Here is a 19,432-nt window from a genome sequence, read left to right on the forward strand (position 1 = left end):
TTTTAGTGCTAAATTCTCTCTTAGTGTTGAAGGAAGAGTACAATGTCCTTCAAGGAATCAATAACTATTAGCTCAGAATATTTATTTATTAAGGACTCACTGTGTCAGGCCCTGTGATTGACATTCCACAACTAATAGCCCTGTTCTGCCTACCATTTGACAACTGGTTTTTATAATGAGATTAGACTTTGGAAAAGTTGGCATTGTTTCTATTTGCCTAGAGGGCAGAGCAGAGTTAGAATTTGAGCATCAAACCAGTTTGCTTCCAAAAGTTGCTTTTGGATCTGATTCATGGTGTGAAGTTGAACAGCTAAGTTGAACAGAGTTATGGAAGCCCCAAATAGGCTGGGTGGAATCTGTCAGGTTTAGGAGAAATCCTGATGCAGAAAGTGGCCAGTGAATTTGCAAGAAGAAAGTAGATGGGGGAGGAATAAAGTTTGTGAAGTGAGAGCAGGAAAACTCAGGAGAGTAGAGAATATATATAAGGTCTTTAGGAAAACTATAAATCTCTTTTATTTTGTCTTTTAATGACAAGGGTAATTGTATTTGGGTTGTGAATGGAGATAATGTCTCCACTGTCTTTGAAATTATCAGCCTACCATGTTATGAAAACCCGTGAATTCCATCAAAGTATTTGAAACATTCTTGTTTAAGCAGCAAAGAGATTTCAAAAGTTTGTGTCAGACATGATTACACATCAGTAAAAAAGAACCCCTTAACATACATAATGAAATCAGCTCATCGGGTTGTTTTCTCCCTGGAATGACATGTTTTGTTTTATTCTTTAGGAAGGGTTAAGAAACTTCCAGGAACTTCGAGCCAAATTTCAAAATCTTGATGCCCCATCATTTTCAGGACGTGTTAAATTCCCAGCAAGTATTTATCCAAAGGATGACATTGGAATCATGCAGCCCTCGAGGTTTTTGGCCAATGGGAAACCGTTATCACCTAACCACCATCAATTCCTGGCCTACTGTGCCAGCATCGAACCCCAGGATCTTAAAATCCAGAAAAAGGCTAAAAGGAGTGAGATTAAGAGACATACTAATTCCTCAGGACCTCCAGAAAAGTGTTCTCCTACAATAAATTCACTATTAAAGGAGAATGAGACAAATGCTGAAAATACCATCAAGACAAAAGCAGAGATGACCAATAGCTTCCAGGACAAACTCTGGAACTGGGAGATGGTTTCATCTCAGCAAAGTGAAGTGCCACCAACCTTTCTTCTTGCCAATGGTAGAAGGCGAGTCTTCCATCTGGAAGAACAAGGAAATGCAGGGCTTAATCCAGAGAAGTCCAAGAAAAAACTGGAAGTCATGGAGGTTCTCACCCTTCCTTCTCAACAGAGATCACTCACTCCCCAACCATCTCTCCATGACATACAGACACTGGAGAAACCCAGTATTCAGAGCAGGCCAACAGAGATCACCAGCCAGCCTGTTTGTGACAGCAAGCTCACCAACAAAGCCCCAGGTAAGATATTAAGTTCCCACAGGTCTGAGGGAATGGCATTATTTGTCCAATTCAGAGCCTGCTACTTTGAATTGGTTTCATAGGTCTAGATTTACTCCAAACTCTGATGCAGGGATTTAGGCCCATCTGCCAATTTGTAATTTCAAGGAAAGTGTTTATTCTGGTATTGCATTGGGAGGGCAGGTTAGTTTGAGATAAAATAAATTTGGAACAACTTGTTCTAATATCGAGATGCATTAACTCTGGTGATATATTCAACTTCTTACAATCTGTTCTGCTCCCTGGTCATATCTTCTCAGTTCTGGAAAATAACACAACCATCCTTTTATTGCTCAGTCAAAAGCATAGGAGTTACTGTATGTATTCTTCTCTTCTTCGTATTCTTGATATTCAAGTCATGAGCAAACTTTTGTTCCTACCCCAAAAGATGTTCTGAATCCTTCAAAACATCTGTCCCTTCATGTCCTCTGCCCTTTTCTATACAATGCTCATCTGCACTATGTCCAGCGTAGCACTAACCTTGAGAGTTCATCTCATACACTTGTTCCCTTCTTTCTTCGTAACAGGCACGATTATCCTCTAAGGAATCAATCAAACTTTAGTCAAGCCTCAGCTCAGTTTAACTCCAGCCTTTCATAATGGCTCATGATTTGCTCCTTGCCCACCTCTGTGACCCTCTAACCCAAACCCTAACCCCAACCACTCCTAATCTCTCTTCTTGTGACACATCAGTCTTCTTACAAATACATTAGCTCTACCAAACTAGCCCCATCCTTTGCACTTACATATTTTTTCTCTGCCAAAACACTTTCCCCCTAGGTATTTGCTGTATTATTGCCTCTGTTCCAACAGGTCTTTGCTGTGAAAGGACCTTGAGAATCATGCTACCTAAACACCAGCACTACCACCAGTGGTTATCCCCCTCTATTGCATTTTTAAAATATAACACTCCATTACTAACTTGTTATCTATTGGGACATCAGCAAAATACTGTAAGTTATGGAAGTCTAGAAACTTTCTCTTTTAGCACCATATCTCTAGCATCTAAGAACAAAGCCAGAATTAGTATATTCACACGAACTTTTTTTGTTTGTTTTGTTTGTTTGGGTCACACCTGGCAGTGCTCAGGGCTTACTCCTGGCTCTACACTTAGAAATTGCTCCTGGCAGGTCCAGGGGACTATATGGGATGCCGGGATTCTAACCACCATCCTTCTGCATGCAAGGCAAACACTTTACCTCCATGCTCTTTCTCCGGCCCCTCACACAAACTATTGAATGATTGAATGGATCAGTGAATGGACTGGACAACTGAATCTTGGGGATAAGTGCATATGTCCTTTTTTTTTTAATACTGAGGATAGTATCTGAACCATTTACCATATTCTTTGTACTATAAGACACACTTTTCCTCCCCAAAAGTACATCTTATGGAGCAAATGCCACCTGGATCTGTCGCCTGAGAGTAAGGGAGAAGAGCCTCTTAAAACTATGTCTGTCTTATAGAGCGAAAAGTATGGTACTTTTGGTTTCATACCTCTGCTTACTTATGGTCCCAACTTTTGTCTCTGTCTTTTCTCCTTGCTGGACTTCTTGATAAATAGACTGTTATTCCTCAGGACAATAATATCCCCACCACTACAACCTAAGCAAACCAAAACAAAACAATTTTTATGTTCAAATGACACTATGCCAGATAAAACTTCTCTTCTCTCTCCTCTAAACAACTACTATTTCACTACATACTGCTTACCTTTTTCCTATTTTAATTATTTTTTCTATTTAATCCTAGCTTGAATTTATTCTTTCATAGAACTCTTAGATCTCTGTAACTAGTTTAATTCTCTCAGAACTAGTTTAGTTAGATTTATATCAATCTGCTACAATAAAAATGAAAATTTCTGAGGACATTTTTATTCTTGTTTTTATCTTTTGTTTGTGTTTGGGCACCACGTGAGTCTAGTGATTTTATTCAAGTGAGGCATATGCTCAACCACTGAGCTATAGCCTTCAGTCCTTTTCTTCTTTAATCTATTTAATTACTTTTTAAAATGTCCAAAACATAGTACATTGGGAGTTGTTAATGAGGGGATGGAAATAAAAGGGAGAATGAGTGGGAAGAAGAATGAAAAGGTAGAGAGAATTATCTGCCTGATGAAGCTGATGATCAGTTAATGAGGATCCCAAGGAATGGTTTAGTCCAATGTCTGAGATCATCACAAGGCTCTGAGTTAGGTGCATAAGCTTTGCACAGATAAGGGATTTATAAAACACCAGCCAAGTTCTTCAGTTTTACTGGTGTTAAAAGCAATTCATTGGAATACATTTGAAAGCTTAATGGGCTTTATGAAAAGATTTGTGAATTGGCAGCATCCCATCAGCAAGTAAAAGAAGAGATCCCAGGAGTTGTACAGAAAGGGAATTTTTGGTAGTAGAAAGAGGGCAGTCCAAAGCTATTTACAAAAGAAAGGAAAGATTATTTGAGACCTTCCTTGGGGGAAGGTCTGGAAATTTTATCATGTAGATTATCTCAATCCTGCAGACAAAATTCCAGATTAATTAGTTTAAAATTCTATTTCTGAGGGACATTGCCAAGGCAGTGAAGTCAGGGATTAAATCTTGGCAGAATTTAGCATAAATGACTCCTATTTCTTTGCTTAACACAACTAACCATTCAACCACTGTACTATGAAATGAATGTGAAGGTGTTTGGCATATATAATGCTTTTCTATTTTCAGCCTAAGAGACAGATATGTTCATTCATTTTTTATTAATTAAAAATAGTTAACCACACCTAGTGGTGCTTAGGGTTACTCCTGGTCATGAATAACTCCTGGAGGACCATTGGGTACCATAAAAGATGTTGGAGATCAAACTTAGCTTGGCCACATGCAGATGCCCTACCCACTGTTCTATTGCTCTGGCAATAAATATCTTCATACTTTCTTCTCCTTTTCAGACCCTCATGCCATTTGTCTATCCCTGGGTACTTGGAGGACCCTTCCAGGAAATAAGCATCAACCATTGCCCAGATATTAGCTGTGCTTTTTATACTGAGAGGATATTAAAGTGTTTGGCCAATAAGATCTGACTCCATTTACTGAGGATAGCGGCCCCTCTACTATACCTCTTCTCTAGCAGAGAGATGCTAACAATGAACTATGGGAATACAAAACAGTGATGAGTGGATTCCATGATGATTGATTCCATTGTGGTAATAAAACAAGGAAAGTTTCTTAGTGAAAATGTAAAGGAAGCAGGACTATAAAAACTAAGTCAGATGTGGTCAAAGAGAGGAAAGAAGGACTAGCATTCTAGAACTCAGAATGGCATGGATAAGATCTTTACAATTTGAAAAACTGAGAAGCAGTGAAGGATGTTTCAGCAACTACATGTGGTGAAAGAAATATCTGGAAATGGAGATGGGATCCATGGAGGGTTTCAGTACTGAGGGATATTGTTTGGATGCAAAAGAAATCAACCTGAACCCCCTGGTTCTTCAGAGGCTGGAAAAAACAAGCAAACAGACAGAAGGCAGGTGGATGAGGGAAAGAAAGTGAAAGAGTAATGACAGCTGTACCCCATTTTCAAATGGGCACCCCTAGCAAAGCTGAGAACTGCTGTCATGGTTTCAGATGCTGAAGACAAAAGTTAGAGACAATGGCCTGACTGGGAAAGGTCAGTGAGAGAGGTTATCCAGGAAAGGCCCTTGAAACAGAAGTTTGGACCTGGGCAACAGGACCTAGTACAACAGAAAAAGCACTAGCCTTGAATGCAGCCAACCTGGGCTCAACCCCTAGAACCTCATTTGATTCCCTGAGCAGTCCAGGAGTGATCCTTGAACATAGCTAGAAGTGGCCAAAAAAAAGAAAGAAAGAAAGAAAGAAAGAAAGAAAGAAAGAAAGAAAGAAAGAAAGAAAGAAAGAAAGAAAGAAAGAAAGAAAGAAAGAAAGAAAGAAAGAAAGAAAGAAAGAAAGAAAGAAAGAAAGAAAGAAAGAAAGAAAGAAAGAAAGAAAGAAAGAAAGAAGAAAAAGAAAAGTAACAGTTATTCCTAGACTCAGTCCCCCTTTTTCTTTAAGAAGTAGAAATGAGAATAAGTCTCGCTGATGCAGTGAGGAGCACCCCTAAAGAGAACTCTTCTCTATACAGTAAACACATCTTTATTTATTGATTTAAACACCAGGGTTCATAAAACAGTTTTTCCTTTCCAAATACTGTAAAAGTTGTTTGTGATTGAGTTTCAGCCATACAATGTACAATATCTTTCACCAGTGCACAATTCCTGCCACCAATTTTCCCACTTTCCCTCCTGCCCTCCCCATGTCTGCCTCTCTTATTCTCTCTCACTCTCACTCTCATTCTCAGTCTTTCTTCCTCCCCCTTTTAGATACTGTGGTGTGCAATATTGTTTTTAAGTGTATCATGCCTATCACTTTATCTCCTTTCAGGACCCAATTCTCATCCAGAGTGATCATTTCCATCTTTTATTGTCATAGTGATCCCTTCTCTGCCCTAACTGCACAGCCCTGCTAATGTGGGAAGCTTCTTACCATGGACTGGACTTCCTTGTCTCTGGATATTATTATCATTATTTAAACATATATACATATATATATATTATACCCCACAAATGAGTGCTATCATTCTCTCCCTCCAGCTCATTTTACTTAGCATAATATTCTTCATATACATTCATGTATAAATGAATTTCATGACTTCATTTTTCCTGACAGTTGCATAACATTTTTCTTAACAGCTACATAGTATTCCATTGTAAACATCTTTTTTGAATGTATTCTCCATCCAGACATCACATCATTTTGGGCTGGGGGTACTGGGGAGAGCATATTTCTGCTTTCCTCCAGAGAGGGCACCTGTCATGCTAGGGATCTGGCTTACTCAGCTTCAGTTTCAGACAGTTTCCAGTTTCCAGTCAGCAAGATAGGGACATGACCCATGTTCTATTTTGGTTGGGACCTTCTAGCATCCGGATTGGAAATAAGGGCAGGAAGGGAGCCTGAGGCAGAGAAGACGATCTTTTTCATAGGCCATACAAAGGCAATGACTGTATCTGCATTTTTTATACTCTCTGTGTTCAGAAAAGCAGCTGGAAGCCAGGGATCATCAGCTTCCCAGAACCAAGCCACTGCCTTCTGTGGAATCCCTGGGTCCCCCTCCTGCAAAGCCTCCGAAGCCCCCAGTTGTGGACCTGCAGATCTTCCAAAAGCAGCTGGTTGCTGTGTCCCAGGACACCAAAGAAGGTAAGGGCAATTGCAGACCCTCCCACACTCCCAACCAGCAACCGAACCTTCTGCACAGCTGTACCCAGGTGCCAGCACTAAACAGGAGCCTGGACAGCCAACACCAATCATCCTCACCCTGCCACCATGGCAGCTAGCCTGTAACATATGCTCTGAGGGAATTTTCTCCCAGGTCACTCCACTCCCCAGAGAGCAGAGCTGATCCCCAGGAATCCATCCAAGAGGAAGAAAATGCTGAGATGCCAAGCAGGAAGGCAGGAAGTCTTTGTGTTTTTGCAAAACTTGTGTTGTCAAACAGGCGTGCTGTTGGTGGAGGAGGGGATATCAAGGCAGGATATTCAGAGGGAATGTGGCCTACTGTCCATCTGGGTCCTCTGCCATGGGTGAATGGCTCTCCCTGCCCTGCCTATCCCCCACAGATCTTTCCCAGCAAGGAACCTGGGAAGCTTGGTTCTGTGCTGAACTGTATTCTTATCTATTTGTGGGGGAAGCAGTTGGGGCCACATTTAGAAATGACCAAGGCTCTGCAATCAGGTTTACTCCTGACCATGCAAAGCAAGTGCCTTACCCACTGTACTATCTCGCTGGCCCCTCTGAGCTGTCTTTTGCTCTTTAAATCTTCATCCCTCTCTGCCCTCCCCACAGTCTGGTCCTGTTGACATTTCAAACAAACATCTTAGCTTGTGTTGGCTCTAATGAAACATGAGGTGAACATGCACTGTGGGATGCTTGGTGGCACTGAGCTAATATTTGCTCTCCTGGCGCCCTGGGAACCAGCAGAGAGGAGTGTAGGAACCTGAAGGGGCTCCAGTTGTTCATTTAGCAGCACAAGGTGTGAGACATCTTTAGCTCTTCATTCTCAAACTTTGGCGTGCTTCTGAATTCCAGAAGTGCTTGTCAAAACAAACTGCTAGATCCTATAACAATTTTTTTTATTTATTTGCTTTGTATTGGACTGAGAATTTGCCTTTATAATAAACTTCTCAGCATGGCTTAGATTGCTGTTCCAGGTACCCCATTTTTAAGGACTGCTGCTATCACTCATCTATCTCAATTTCAGTCACGTGACCACCTCCATTAGAAAAGCTAAGGATGGTTTTCTTTGTTTAAGTTTATGTTTTGTTTTATTTTGGGGTTCCTTGGGTTACTCTGGTGTTGTGCTCAGAAGTCACTCCTGGCTGGTTTGGGGACCATATGGGATGTTAGGAATCGAACCTGGGTCAGCCTTGTGTAACGCACATACCCTAACCATTGTGCTATTGCTCTGGTCCCTTCTTTTATGTTTTTGTTTTTGTTTTAGGTCATACATAACACTGTTCAGCACTTATTCCTGGCTCTGCTTGGGACTCAGAGGACCATATAGGGTGTCAGGGATTGAACCCTGGTTGGTTGCTTTCAAGGCAAACACACTATTTACTACACTATCTCTCCAGTTTTTAATTCAAGCCTCTCATTTTCTCTCTTAGAAAGAGACTGATTCCAAAGTACAGAACAAAGTACTGGGTCTTTGTAATAAATGGGCGTGGCAAATCTCAAACCCTTACCTCCCTAATCCATAATCTATTTTCATTCAGTATCTGTTCGAACTCTCTGTGCCTTCTTTCCTTGTTGTAGAAGAGGAGTTGGGGATCAGGGGGATAGGGAGGGGCAAGGATGCTTTATCATAGGTTTATTGTGAAGGTAAGAGTGAGGCAGCACAAGAGTTTCAGCAACATTTGACATACCTGTAAGGGTATGGAATATTTACATTCTCTTATGCCTGCCTTGAGCATGTAATGGGACCCTGTGATAAATATGACTGAGAGAGAGGGAGAATCTCACAGAAGTCTTGGTCATCAGTGGACAGTCTAACATAAGTAGTTATGATCCTAAGTGGGCATTAGGAAGATTGAGGCAAAGGAAAAAGAGGCAACATAGGATGTTCCCTGGTTTCCCTAGGCATGAATCACTAGCAAAGACACCACTCCACATTTCGTCTCTGGGATCAGGTTATTGCACAAATGGCATTCACGTCATCATGCTGCTGTTCTGCATATGTTTAACTCCACCTCTTGTTTTTGCATCCACAGAGGAAGAAAGCTACCTGCCTCCTGAGAGGTGAGTACCCAGATCCATCTGTATCAGGCAAAGCTGCAGGCACCATCCATCAGGCAGCTCTGCTGACCCCAGAGCAGGCAATAAGCACTGTGTTTGTGTTACTCAGAGGTTGCAGGGAGAGCAGATTTATAAGCGATGAACTGCAACTTTTGTTTTAATGGAGAGATTAAATAAACTGCATTTAACTACCACGCTGACGTTCAGTTGCAAAAATGATCCTCTGAGGTACTTTTATTTATTATACAGTTGGGCTTAGTAAATTGAAACATCCGTTTCCATAGTAATAAATTGAATTAGAGGCTGCAGAATGCTCTGGGCAGCTGGTGTAATGTTAGGAATTGGTAATGGGACAAAGGACTTTCTATTTTTGGTCTACTCATTCTAAGAATTTTGCCGTGGAAGTACCAATTCAGTAATTTACTTAACCTCCTTAATCTGTTTAGCCTTTTAGTTCTCATGCGTTGGACTGGATATTTATGTACCTATTCTATTCTTCCTTCCTTCCTTCCTTCCTTCCTTCCTTCCTTCCTTCCTTCCTTCCTTCCTTCCTTCCTTCCTTCCTTCCTTCCTTCTTTCCTTCCTTCCTTCCTTCCTTCCTTCCTCCCTTCCTTCCTTCCTTCCTTCCTTTCTTCCTTCCTTCCTTCCTCCTTCCTTCCTTCCTCCTTCCTTCCTTCCTTCCTCCTTCCTCCCTTCCTTCCTTTCTCCTTCCTTCCTCCTTCCTCCCTCCCTCCCTCCCTCCCTCCTTCCTTCCTCCCTTCCTTCTTCCTTCCTCCCTCCCTCCCTCCTTTCTTCCTTCCTCCCTCCCTCCCTCCCTCCTTCCTTCCTTCCTTCCTTCCTCCCTTCCTCCCTCCCTCCCTCCCTTCTTCCTTTCTTCCTCCCTCCCTCCCTCCCTCCCTCCCTCCTTCCTTCCTTCCTTCCTCCCTTCCTCCCTCCCTCCCTCCCTTCTTCCTTTCTTCCTCCCTCCCTCCCTCCCTCCCTCCCTCCTTCCTCCCTTCCTCCCTCCCTCCCTCCTTTCTTCCTTCCTTCCTTCCTTCCTCCTTCCTTCCTTCCTTCCTTCCTTCCTTCCTTCCTTCCTCTTTCCTTCCTTCCTTCCTTCCTTCCTTTCCTTCCTTCCTTCCTTCCTCCTTCCTTCCTTCCTTCCTTCCTTCCTTCCTTCCTTCCTTCCTTCCTTCCTTCCTCCTTCCTTCCTTCCTTCCTTCCTCCTTCCTTCCTTCCTTCCTCCTTCCTTCCTTCCTTCCTTCCTTTATTCCTTCCTTCCTTCCTTCCTTCCTTCCTTCCTTCCTTCCTTCCTTCCTTCCTTCCTTCCTTCCTCCTTCCTTCCTTCCTTTCTGTTTTAGTCACTAAATTTAATTTTATTTAGTTTTTTTATGTTGTTTATTGTTTTTTGTTTTGGGGTCACACCCGGCAGAGCTCAGGGGTTACTCCTGGCTCTGTACTCAGAAGTCACTCCAGGCAGGCACGGGAGATCATATGGGATGCTGAGATTCAAACCACTGTCTGTTCGAATCAGCTTTGTGCAAGGCAAACGCCCTACCACTTTGCTATCTTTCCGGCCCCAATTTTCTTTTTCTTAAGACCTCGAAGTTTCTGTCACTGCCCTCACTGCCCTCGTTGTACAATTAAAGGCATTTGAGATCAGAACATTGCCATTTGCAGAGCCATAATTTTCAATGTGATTGGCCTAATCCAGTGTTTCCTAAAATGAAACATCCAGGAGCTGCTGGAATTTTCCAGAAGTCAATATTTGCCTTAGGTTCAATTAGTTTGTTTAAGTTCATTCACTAAAGAAGGTAGGTTGTGGGCCAGAGTGGTGGCGCAGTATGTAAGGTGTCTGTCTTACATGTGATAGCCTAGGACAGACCAAGGTTTGATCACCTAGCGTCCCATATGGTCCCCCAAGCCAGGAGCAATTTCTGATCACATAGCCAGAAGTAACCCCTGAGCATCACCGGATGTGGCCCAAAAACCAAAAAAAAAGAGCCTGCTGGGAATGATTTCTGAGTGCAGAGACAGGAGTAACACCTGAGCACTGTTGGGTGTGGTCCAAAAACAGAAAAAAGAAGATAGATTGGGGTGGGAGAGGGGATGCGCAGGAACACTGGTGGTTTTTTTTTATTTGTTTTAATTTTCTGAAAAGTGGGAAATAGTCCAAGTAAGTTTGGAAAATTCTGGTAAACTCCAATTTTTAAGCTCTAATGTTTATTTAAGGTTATTCATATATTATAGTATGATTAAGAAAATGAGTTTGGCAAATACTTTGACCACCTCATTTTATTATTTTCTGTGTTAAGAGCACTTACAGTCTAGTCTTGGCAATTTTGAGTTTACAATATGTATTTAATTGTATATAAAATCACGATAAATATATGTTGTACTTTTATTTTCCTATAGAGAAATATTATATAATAGTCTGTGTTATATATACTATCTCTGTATATAGAGATATTACATAACTGCTAATTGCAAGTTAATACATTTGAAAATTCAGTCATTGTAAATGTCACATCAAACTGAACCATTTGTCTGTTTTTTCTTTGTCTGCTGTATAACATAATTCCCCCATTATGATTATTCAGGCTGTTTCAAACAGGATCATTTTCTGCTTCCTACTGTCTAATACTAATTTTTGATAAACATCTATTAATATATCCACTGACTGCCAAATAGATTATTTTAATCTCTTGACTCTTGTAATCACCTGCTATAGTGATCAGGAGTGTGGAAATATCTTTTCAATATGCTTACATCAATACCTTTGACTACATACATATCCAGGAGTTGAACTATTAGGTTGATCTGGTAGATTAATTTTAATTTTTGAGAACTCATCATGCTGTTTTCCGTAACGGTAGTACCCACAAATATGCATAACCTATTTTGATTATATGTACCGTCACCTTTCTCATGCTTTCTACTGTTTGAGTAATACAAATTTTGGATGAACATCTTCTTTATTTATCCATTCATCCGTTGATTGCCAAGTAGTTTCTTTCCATTTGTACCCTGGAGGTCAACGACAAAAGAATCAAACATAAAAACTAATCCAATGATCATATTACTTACTTGCTCTTTGCACGTTTATAAATCTAGAGGATGCTGAGTTTTGTAATGAAAGAAAAATATAAGATGCACAGGTTGCATAAATAAGGGACTAATTGATCTCCTAGAGGTGAGACTTTAGATGCTATGAGATACCTATTGCTACATTCATTCTTTGTGATAAATAACAGAAATTTCATATCAAACTCCATGACTCTGGAGTGCCACTCAGTTGGAATGCTCAGATCTTGGAAGACTGTCTAGGCAACGTTGCTGATATTGAATGGGATAGCTTAGTCTAGGAATCAGCTTTTAGTTGCTTGATACAGTATTGCCTTGTCTGGTGAAATGGAATAGCCTGACAGTCTTATTTGTCATCTCTACACTCTAGCATACAACAAGGTAAACTCCATGACACAAACACTTTCCAGATTTCTGCTCTTTTACATTTTGCTCTTTTCTGTTTTTTCCATATTGTGAGTATATTTCATATTGAAGTATATTTTTCATACTTCTACTATTTTCATATTGGCCCCCCAAAAAATCACACTGGAAAATTTTTGATATATTATTAATCTTTTTATTTTAACTTCATTTGTTGTGATAATTCTATATTATCTTATATTACATATGTCATATATTATATATATATATATTTGCCTTATTTAAACACTATAGCACACTTGTTCATAACAGAGTTCTTTCTGGCATTCAGTGTTCCAGTACTATTCCCTCCACCATTGTCCTCACTTCTCCACACACTCCCTCCCCCAAATCTACTCCCTTGGCAGACATAAAATAATTTATTTTTATGGTGCTTGTTACAACTAAATGGCTAATGAAATTAACCAAAAATACTGCAGTAAAAGAAAATTTGTGAAAATTGTTACACAGTGGGGTCATTAAGTCAATGAGGGCTTGTTTACTAAGCCATTTGTTGCCTGTTGAGCATCCTGTGTTGTTTTGTTTATTGAGATTTGTCGTTGGCTTCTATGCTACTTTCCCATCTAATTTGGTGTGCTTCTACTTGAGTGTCAAAATTGAGGAATTTGGAGGTATCACGTGGCTACATTTGCAGCTGCATGTTACAGGAAACCCCAGATCTCTAGAAATGGGCCTATGAGCTTACAGGGTGGTAGCTGTTTGGTGATGATGTAGCTGCTGGGGCTTGCAGAAGCATGGAAGGGGGGTGTTGAACATAGGCCGCATGCACCATTCTGAGAAGATCCTAGAGTTTTCAGTTCATGAATTAGTATATTTGGAGGTTGTGTTGGGTAGGTGTCTCTGCAGAGATTAGTCATGAAGCAGTGAAGTTGGGCCTCTGGCATGGTGGTGAGCTGTGGGGTGTGGATGTGACTATCGAGGCTTTGGCAGGGCAGGGATTCAACCTGTTCCCATCTTGAGGGTGTCCCAAAGTTTTCAGCTGAAAGACCAGCTGATACCATGAATTTTTATGGCTTGACTTGCATCCTTTAAAAATTTTCTTACAAAACTTGTGAATCTGTGGAACTGTGCCAAAGAGCTGACATGGCAGTGACTGGGACGTAGGTGTAGCTGTTGGGGATTCAGAAAATACAGATGATAGAAGGAGGCTACCCACTCCTATCCTGAGAAGATCCTGAAGTTTTCAATCCAAAAACTGAGTGTACCTGAAGATTTTGTTTATTAGTTATCTCTGCAGAGATTTGTTGTGAAGCAGTGGAGTTAAGTCTCTGGCATGGCAGGGACTCCTGAAGAGACTACTGGAAATTTAGATGGCAAAATGCAAGAATTCAGGAATAAGAATAGAGGTGTTCATGTAATTATACATTTGACCTTCTTTAAACTTGGTATTAGGGTTACGCCCTATAATGCGTAGGCTACTCCCAGCTCAGTGCTCATTCCCAGTGCCGCTCAGAAGACCACGCAGCAATTGAATCTGGGTTTTTTTTGCATAGAAATCTATGCTCAGTCTATTGAATTATCTCTCCAGTTGAAAAACAGACATTTTGAATGTATAGGGAAGATAAATGTTTGGAGAACAAGGGAAGAGACACTAGATAGATCATGTAATATATTTCACCAAAATAGCAAAACATGCTATTTTGGTGAAATTACAATAACACCAAATTAAATAAAATTCAAGTATAGAAAGACAAATAAGCAACAGAATTGAATGTGATTGACAGTGGAATTCCACAAACAACAGGGGTGCACTCAGAATTGCAGCATCAGGCACTTTTATTGTGTGAACATCACAGTGCCGTACCCAAACATATTGACAACAACATTATTTTGGATCACAGGACTTTATAAGTAGACAGGTACTAAGATTGTGAAGGATCTTGTCCATAAGGCACCAATAAGATGCTCTTTTTCCACAAGGAATTGACTGAGGTGGGGCCTCACGTGATTGGTGTGTGGCAGGATTGCCTAGTTTACTTGCCCCTTTTGAAAGAGCTGAATGACCCCATATGGTAAGGGAGTTAGATAGTATTCTTTTTTGTTTTTGTTTTTGTTTTTGGGCCATACCTGGTGGTGCTAAGGGGTTACTCCTGGCTATTTGTTCAGAAATAGCTCCTGGCAGGCACGGGGGACCATATGGGACGCTGGGATTCGAACCAACCACCATAGGTCCTGGGTCGGCTGCTTGCAAGGCAAACACCGCTGTGCTATCTCTCCAGCCCCGTTAGATAGTATTCTTTGTGCATTTTCATGAGAGAGGTTTGATAATCTGCTTCCTTGTTTCAATGAGCCCAAAACCCAGGTGATAGTTTGGATTGGAGAGACCAGGGCAGCAACACTCTGATTTGCTCTGACACGGTCTTTGTTCCATCATGCCTCACAACCTGTGGGCCTCTATGCTTGAACAGAGAGTACAGTGATCAACATGTTGAACTGTATATGCATCTTTCCTGCTGGGCTACTGGAGAAATGGCTTCTGTGCTGTCACCAGGGAAAGAACAGTTGGCTTCCACAACAGAGACAACTCGCAATGCTGGACATATGAGAAGACAGTAATCTGACTGAAGGAATATATTTTTCCTCAAGGATTCACATCAGTAATATGACTACTTTTCCATTCTGTCACACTGATTTTTGAGCCTAAACTTCATTCAAGTAAGGTTGTACCTCACCCATGCAACCCATTCCTAGTGAATGTCATGGTAGTGTAAGAGTGCAGAACAAGGGGCTAGAGAGATAGGGCATTTGCCTTGCATGCAGCCGACCAAGGACAAACAAAGGTTTGAATCCCAGTTTCCCATATCATGCCCTGAAGTTGCCAGGAGCAACTTCTGAGTGCAGAGCCCGAAGTAACCCTTGAGTGTCATTGGATGTGACCCAAAAATTAAAAGAAAAAAGAGTACAGGACAAAAGAGCAGCCCAAGAACAGCATCTGTAGGCGACTTTATAGAAAATGAAAGAACTTGAATGCTGAATAGTTCAGGGATGAAGGTATATTCTTTGCATGTAGCTAATTCAGCTCTAATCCTTGGCACCATGCAAGTATTCCAAGTGCAGCCCTGGAGGTCCCTGAGAATCTCCACATATGACTTGGTAAACATCTAAGCACTGTATTTTTGGACTCTCATGTTGAACCCCAGTACAAGTGACCAAGAAGTATCTGGAAGTGGCTTCTGGATACTCTGAACATCAGTCATGAAGCCAAAAAATAAAAAGATAAATAAAATGAAGGAACTTGAGATGTCTCCTATGAGAAGGGTCTGAATTAGGTAGGATTTCTTATATTCCTTCTAGGAGACTGTCAGAAAGTGAGGTAAAAGTAGTGCTTATGGAAATAGTTTTTTCTCTGACTTTACAATTGGTTTGTGGATGTCTGGATGCGTGACATGTACATAGATGGATGAATATGATGATTAAGGATAGTCAGTATAGAAATAGAAGATTGAAATCAAGGTAGTAATACCAAAAGAGGAACTAAGTAAAGAAAGAATATTCTGGTGTCAAAAAAAGAAAAATAATATTCTCGAGTCACAAAACAAGAATGAAATTGGATTTTAAAAGTATCTAAGAGCCAAGTAGATTATTTTGGACTTGATTATATGACTGCTACATTAGAATAAGCAATAACCAGAAGCATGACATATACAACTTTTCTGGAACTACAACTTGTTTGGGAGATATCCTTTATTTTTGTGATATTAATTCATCCACACAGATAATAGATTATAGTCTATCAAGGTTCTTGCTACTGAATGAGAAGATCTGATGATTATTTGAGGTAGTTAGGCTATGTTGTAGCCTGATGTTAGCAAAAGCCTCCCACTTGACATGCATGTAATCTTGGTCAAATATCTTCACCTCTTTAAACCCTAGCTTGCACTTTTGTAAAAAAAAAAAAAGGTATAGTGACCACATTTAACTCATACAGTAATGATGATAAATTATTTAGCATTGTGCCAATAAATATTTTAACTAGAACATATTTAAGATTACTTGCAATAGAATTCTCTTCCAAGGACAAAAACTGAGTTCAAAACCATTATCTCTTTCTAGATCCTTTTAATTGGGGCCTTATTTCCTAGAGTCTAGTGTTTTGCTTCACTGGCATAGATTTGATTCATTCAACATATTCATCGACCAGCTACTTTTTTTTTTATGGATTAAGAATACTGCAGTCTGCACAATAGAAAAAATCTTGACACATACTTTTTTTGCTTTAAATTCCTTCAAGTTAAGCTGGAAAAATAAGTGACCTCCCCAGGCTTTAAACTTCTATCCAAGACTTACTGGTAGATACAGTAAACTCCTCCTACCTGGCTAGTCCTTAAAACATTTAGGGACTACATTGTTCTCTGGTTCAAAACCCTCATTGTTTTCAACTATTCTCCACAAACCAAGAATTTTTATTATCTGTATTTTACGGAACAGATAATTTCATCTTCTTTGTGGGAGCTCAGTGTATTTGCAGTGATAATTTTATTTCTGTATCTCTGCTTGTGATATATTAAATGTGAGAAGCTTCATTGTGCTTTAGAATATGGACGATATGGAGCCTACTTCTATCCACCTTGACAAGTCATCAAACAGCTTGGGACTTTGATATACACATCTGTTGAGTGATCATAGCAATATTTATTTCATTGATTATCATGAAGAAAAGTTGTGCAAAGCATTAAGTACACAAAATATACTCAGAGAGCCTTTGCATCTTCCACTGTTACCTTCTCCATCCCTTGTTATCTCTAGAATAGTAATATCTCATTAGTTGCCTGCAGTGAAATGACCCTTTGGAGATTTCCTTGGTCATCACTCTTTCAAGTGAACCACGCTGGCTGGCATCCCTTTCGAGTAAGCAACAAAGTATGTTAGTCCCAGGGCAGCCATCATCCCTGGGTCTCAGTCAGCACTTAGCCGAGTTGGCTAATATTGCATTCATTAGCTATAATTCAGACTTTTCTCACATTCAGAAGTGTCAGAGGGGAGTTCTGACTCAGGGAATTCTCTGGTTCTGAAGGTAGTAAGGGACAGTTTATTTATTTCAGGAGTTAAGAAAGATTCAAATCCCAATTTCCTCAGTCAAGGTCTGGAGGTGCATCTCTGAACACCACCATGTTTTTTTCTGAACTTTTTAATTTTGTGTTTCCAGCTAATAATAATCTTTAAAATATAATAAGTCTATTTTGGTCTTGTGATGACCCCCTTCAACCTAATACTTCAGAGCAGGCTATTTATTGCATTTGTGTTTGGGTTATTTCTATCTTCATGCACACCCTACAAATACCTTTTGGGACTGGTCAGAAAGTGTGCTTAGGTAGGGCTATTAAACAACAGGGAAGGATGAATCCTTGGGAAATGAGGACTCAGTGCCTTGGCTAAGCATGTGAGTAAAAGAAGGAACATAACAGAGCTTCAGCACTGGCAGAACAAGACTGTTCTGCAGGGTTCTAATTGGAATAGCAGTAAGAGCTATAAAGAAAATTTGTAAGAGATATTTAAATGGTAAGTGGGGACTGGAAGTGAAATAAAGGATGTACGGGATAATCACTAAAGATCTCTTTGTGGGTAATGACATTTTATTGAAGATTGATGAGAACTCAAGCATAGCTGATTTATGGGGCCGGAGTGGTGGTGCTAGAGGTAAGGCATCCGCCTTGCAAGCGCTAGCCTAAGACAGGCCATGGTTCGATCCCCTGATGTCTCATATGGTCTCCCAAGCCAGGAGCGATTTCTGAGCGAATAGCCAGAAGTAACCTCTGAGCATCAATGGCCCAAAACCAAAAACAACAAGAAAGCATAATTGACTTAAAACCTTACAGAAGAGGGAATTGCTGGTTTAAATTCTCAATGAATAACCAGTGTTGACTTGTCTAGGGAACTAAAAAAATGGAGACCATAGCTAATACATAGTGTACCTGGAGAAGTGACTCTTGTGAACCATGGAATAAATTTGAATTTTGTTCAACATTCATTAGGAAGTAGGGATGAATTGGGAGGGGCATATTTTATGCAATAGAGTCACATAAGCTCCTATTTAATTTGCAAAGACACTCTGAATACAGTAGAAAAGAAACATTGAGTGAATGAAGAAAAAGATAGGAAACAAAATGACAGCATTAACATTCATTCTAATCTGCATTTGTAATTTTTTATGATTCTGTTTGTGATATTTCTGAATTATAAATATTACTTTTTTATTTACAGAAGGAAATAGATTCATAGAGAGGTTAAGTAACTTGACATAGACCAGGAGGTAGAAATGGAGATAAAAAGAGTTAATCAACTACAAATTTATTTTGAAGGAAAATCAGGAATCATTGCATCATAGGGAAGGGTAAGAAAGGAATCTAGGTAATTTCTAAGTGTTCATATGGTTGTTATTAATAAATGTGCAGTGGTTGACACATCATCAGGGTTCAGTACAAGATTGATCCTTCTAGAAAGTCATTTAAGCTTGTTTCTACTTAAAACCAAACAAGCGTGTAATTGTACCTTTGTGCATGTCTCTGAAGGTTAGTTTTTTTTTAATTACTGGAAGCTACAGTGCTCATTCAGTAAATGGCCACATTTCAGATCATTAAGATTGGTGGAGGGCCAAGATATATCTTAAGAGGTAAAGCACATGCCTTACAAATGTAAGCCCTGGTTTGAGCCCTAGTATTGCTGAATCCAAGAAAACTAGTAAGACTTTCTGTGACTGATGGTCAGCAGGGCAGGTACCTCAGAATGAAAGTCTGGGGAGGAAAGTGGCCCTAAGTCCCCATGAATTTCTCTGGACAAGAGTGAGAAGGAGTCTTCTTGAGGCCTGTTGTTCTATAAAGTTTTAGTCTCAGAATATTTGGGTCACATCATGTTAAGGCACTTTAGTAACTTCAGGGATATAACAAAGCCATTGTTTGGTCTGCCTTTCCCATGGAGTGATGTCAGGAATTGTAAGTGACATCATGGTTTGCTCTTCTTTCCTGTTTCCAAGTATTTTTTTTCTTTTTATAATGTTCACATATAGATTGTATTCATTGAGCATGCTCCATAGACCAAGACATATACATATGTCCACTTTGTTGTTTTAATAGTCCCAACTACAATGTCCCCATGAAGTAGATAAGTGGTTTGTGAATTGT

General features: G+C 40.1%; 1 protein-coding gene across 1 annotated transcript in view; it reads left to right on the plus strand.

Moving 5' to 3' along the window:
* The first annotated feature begins 767 nt into the window (after window positions 1–767).
* FYB2 (FYN binding protein 2) overlaps window positions 768–19,432 on the plus strand; it is an 85,579-nt gene continuing 66,914 nt past the window's right edge. The window contains 4 exon segments of the mRNA XM_049775465.1: window positions 768–1,473; window positions 6,573–6,714; window positions 14,534–14,537; window positions 15,753–15,811. Coding sequence (XP_049631422.1) covers window positions 768–1,473; window positions 6,573–6,714; window positions 14,534–14,537; window positions 15,753–15,811 — 911 coding nt within the window.

This window comes from Suncus etruscus, chromosome 6 (assembly GCF_024139225.1).
Source record: "Suncus etruscus isolate mSunEtr1 chromosome 6, mSunEtr1.pri.cur, whole genome shotgun sequence".
NCBI lineage: Eukaryota > Metazoa > Chordata > Mammalia > Eulipotyphla > Soricidae > Suncus > Suncus etruscus.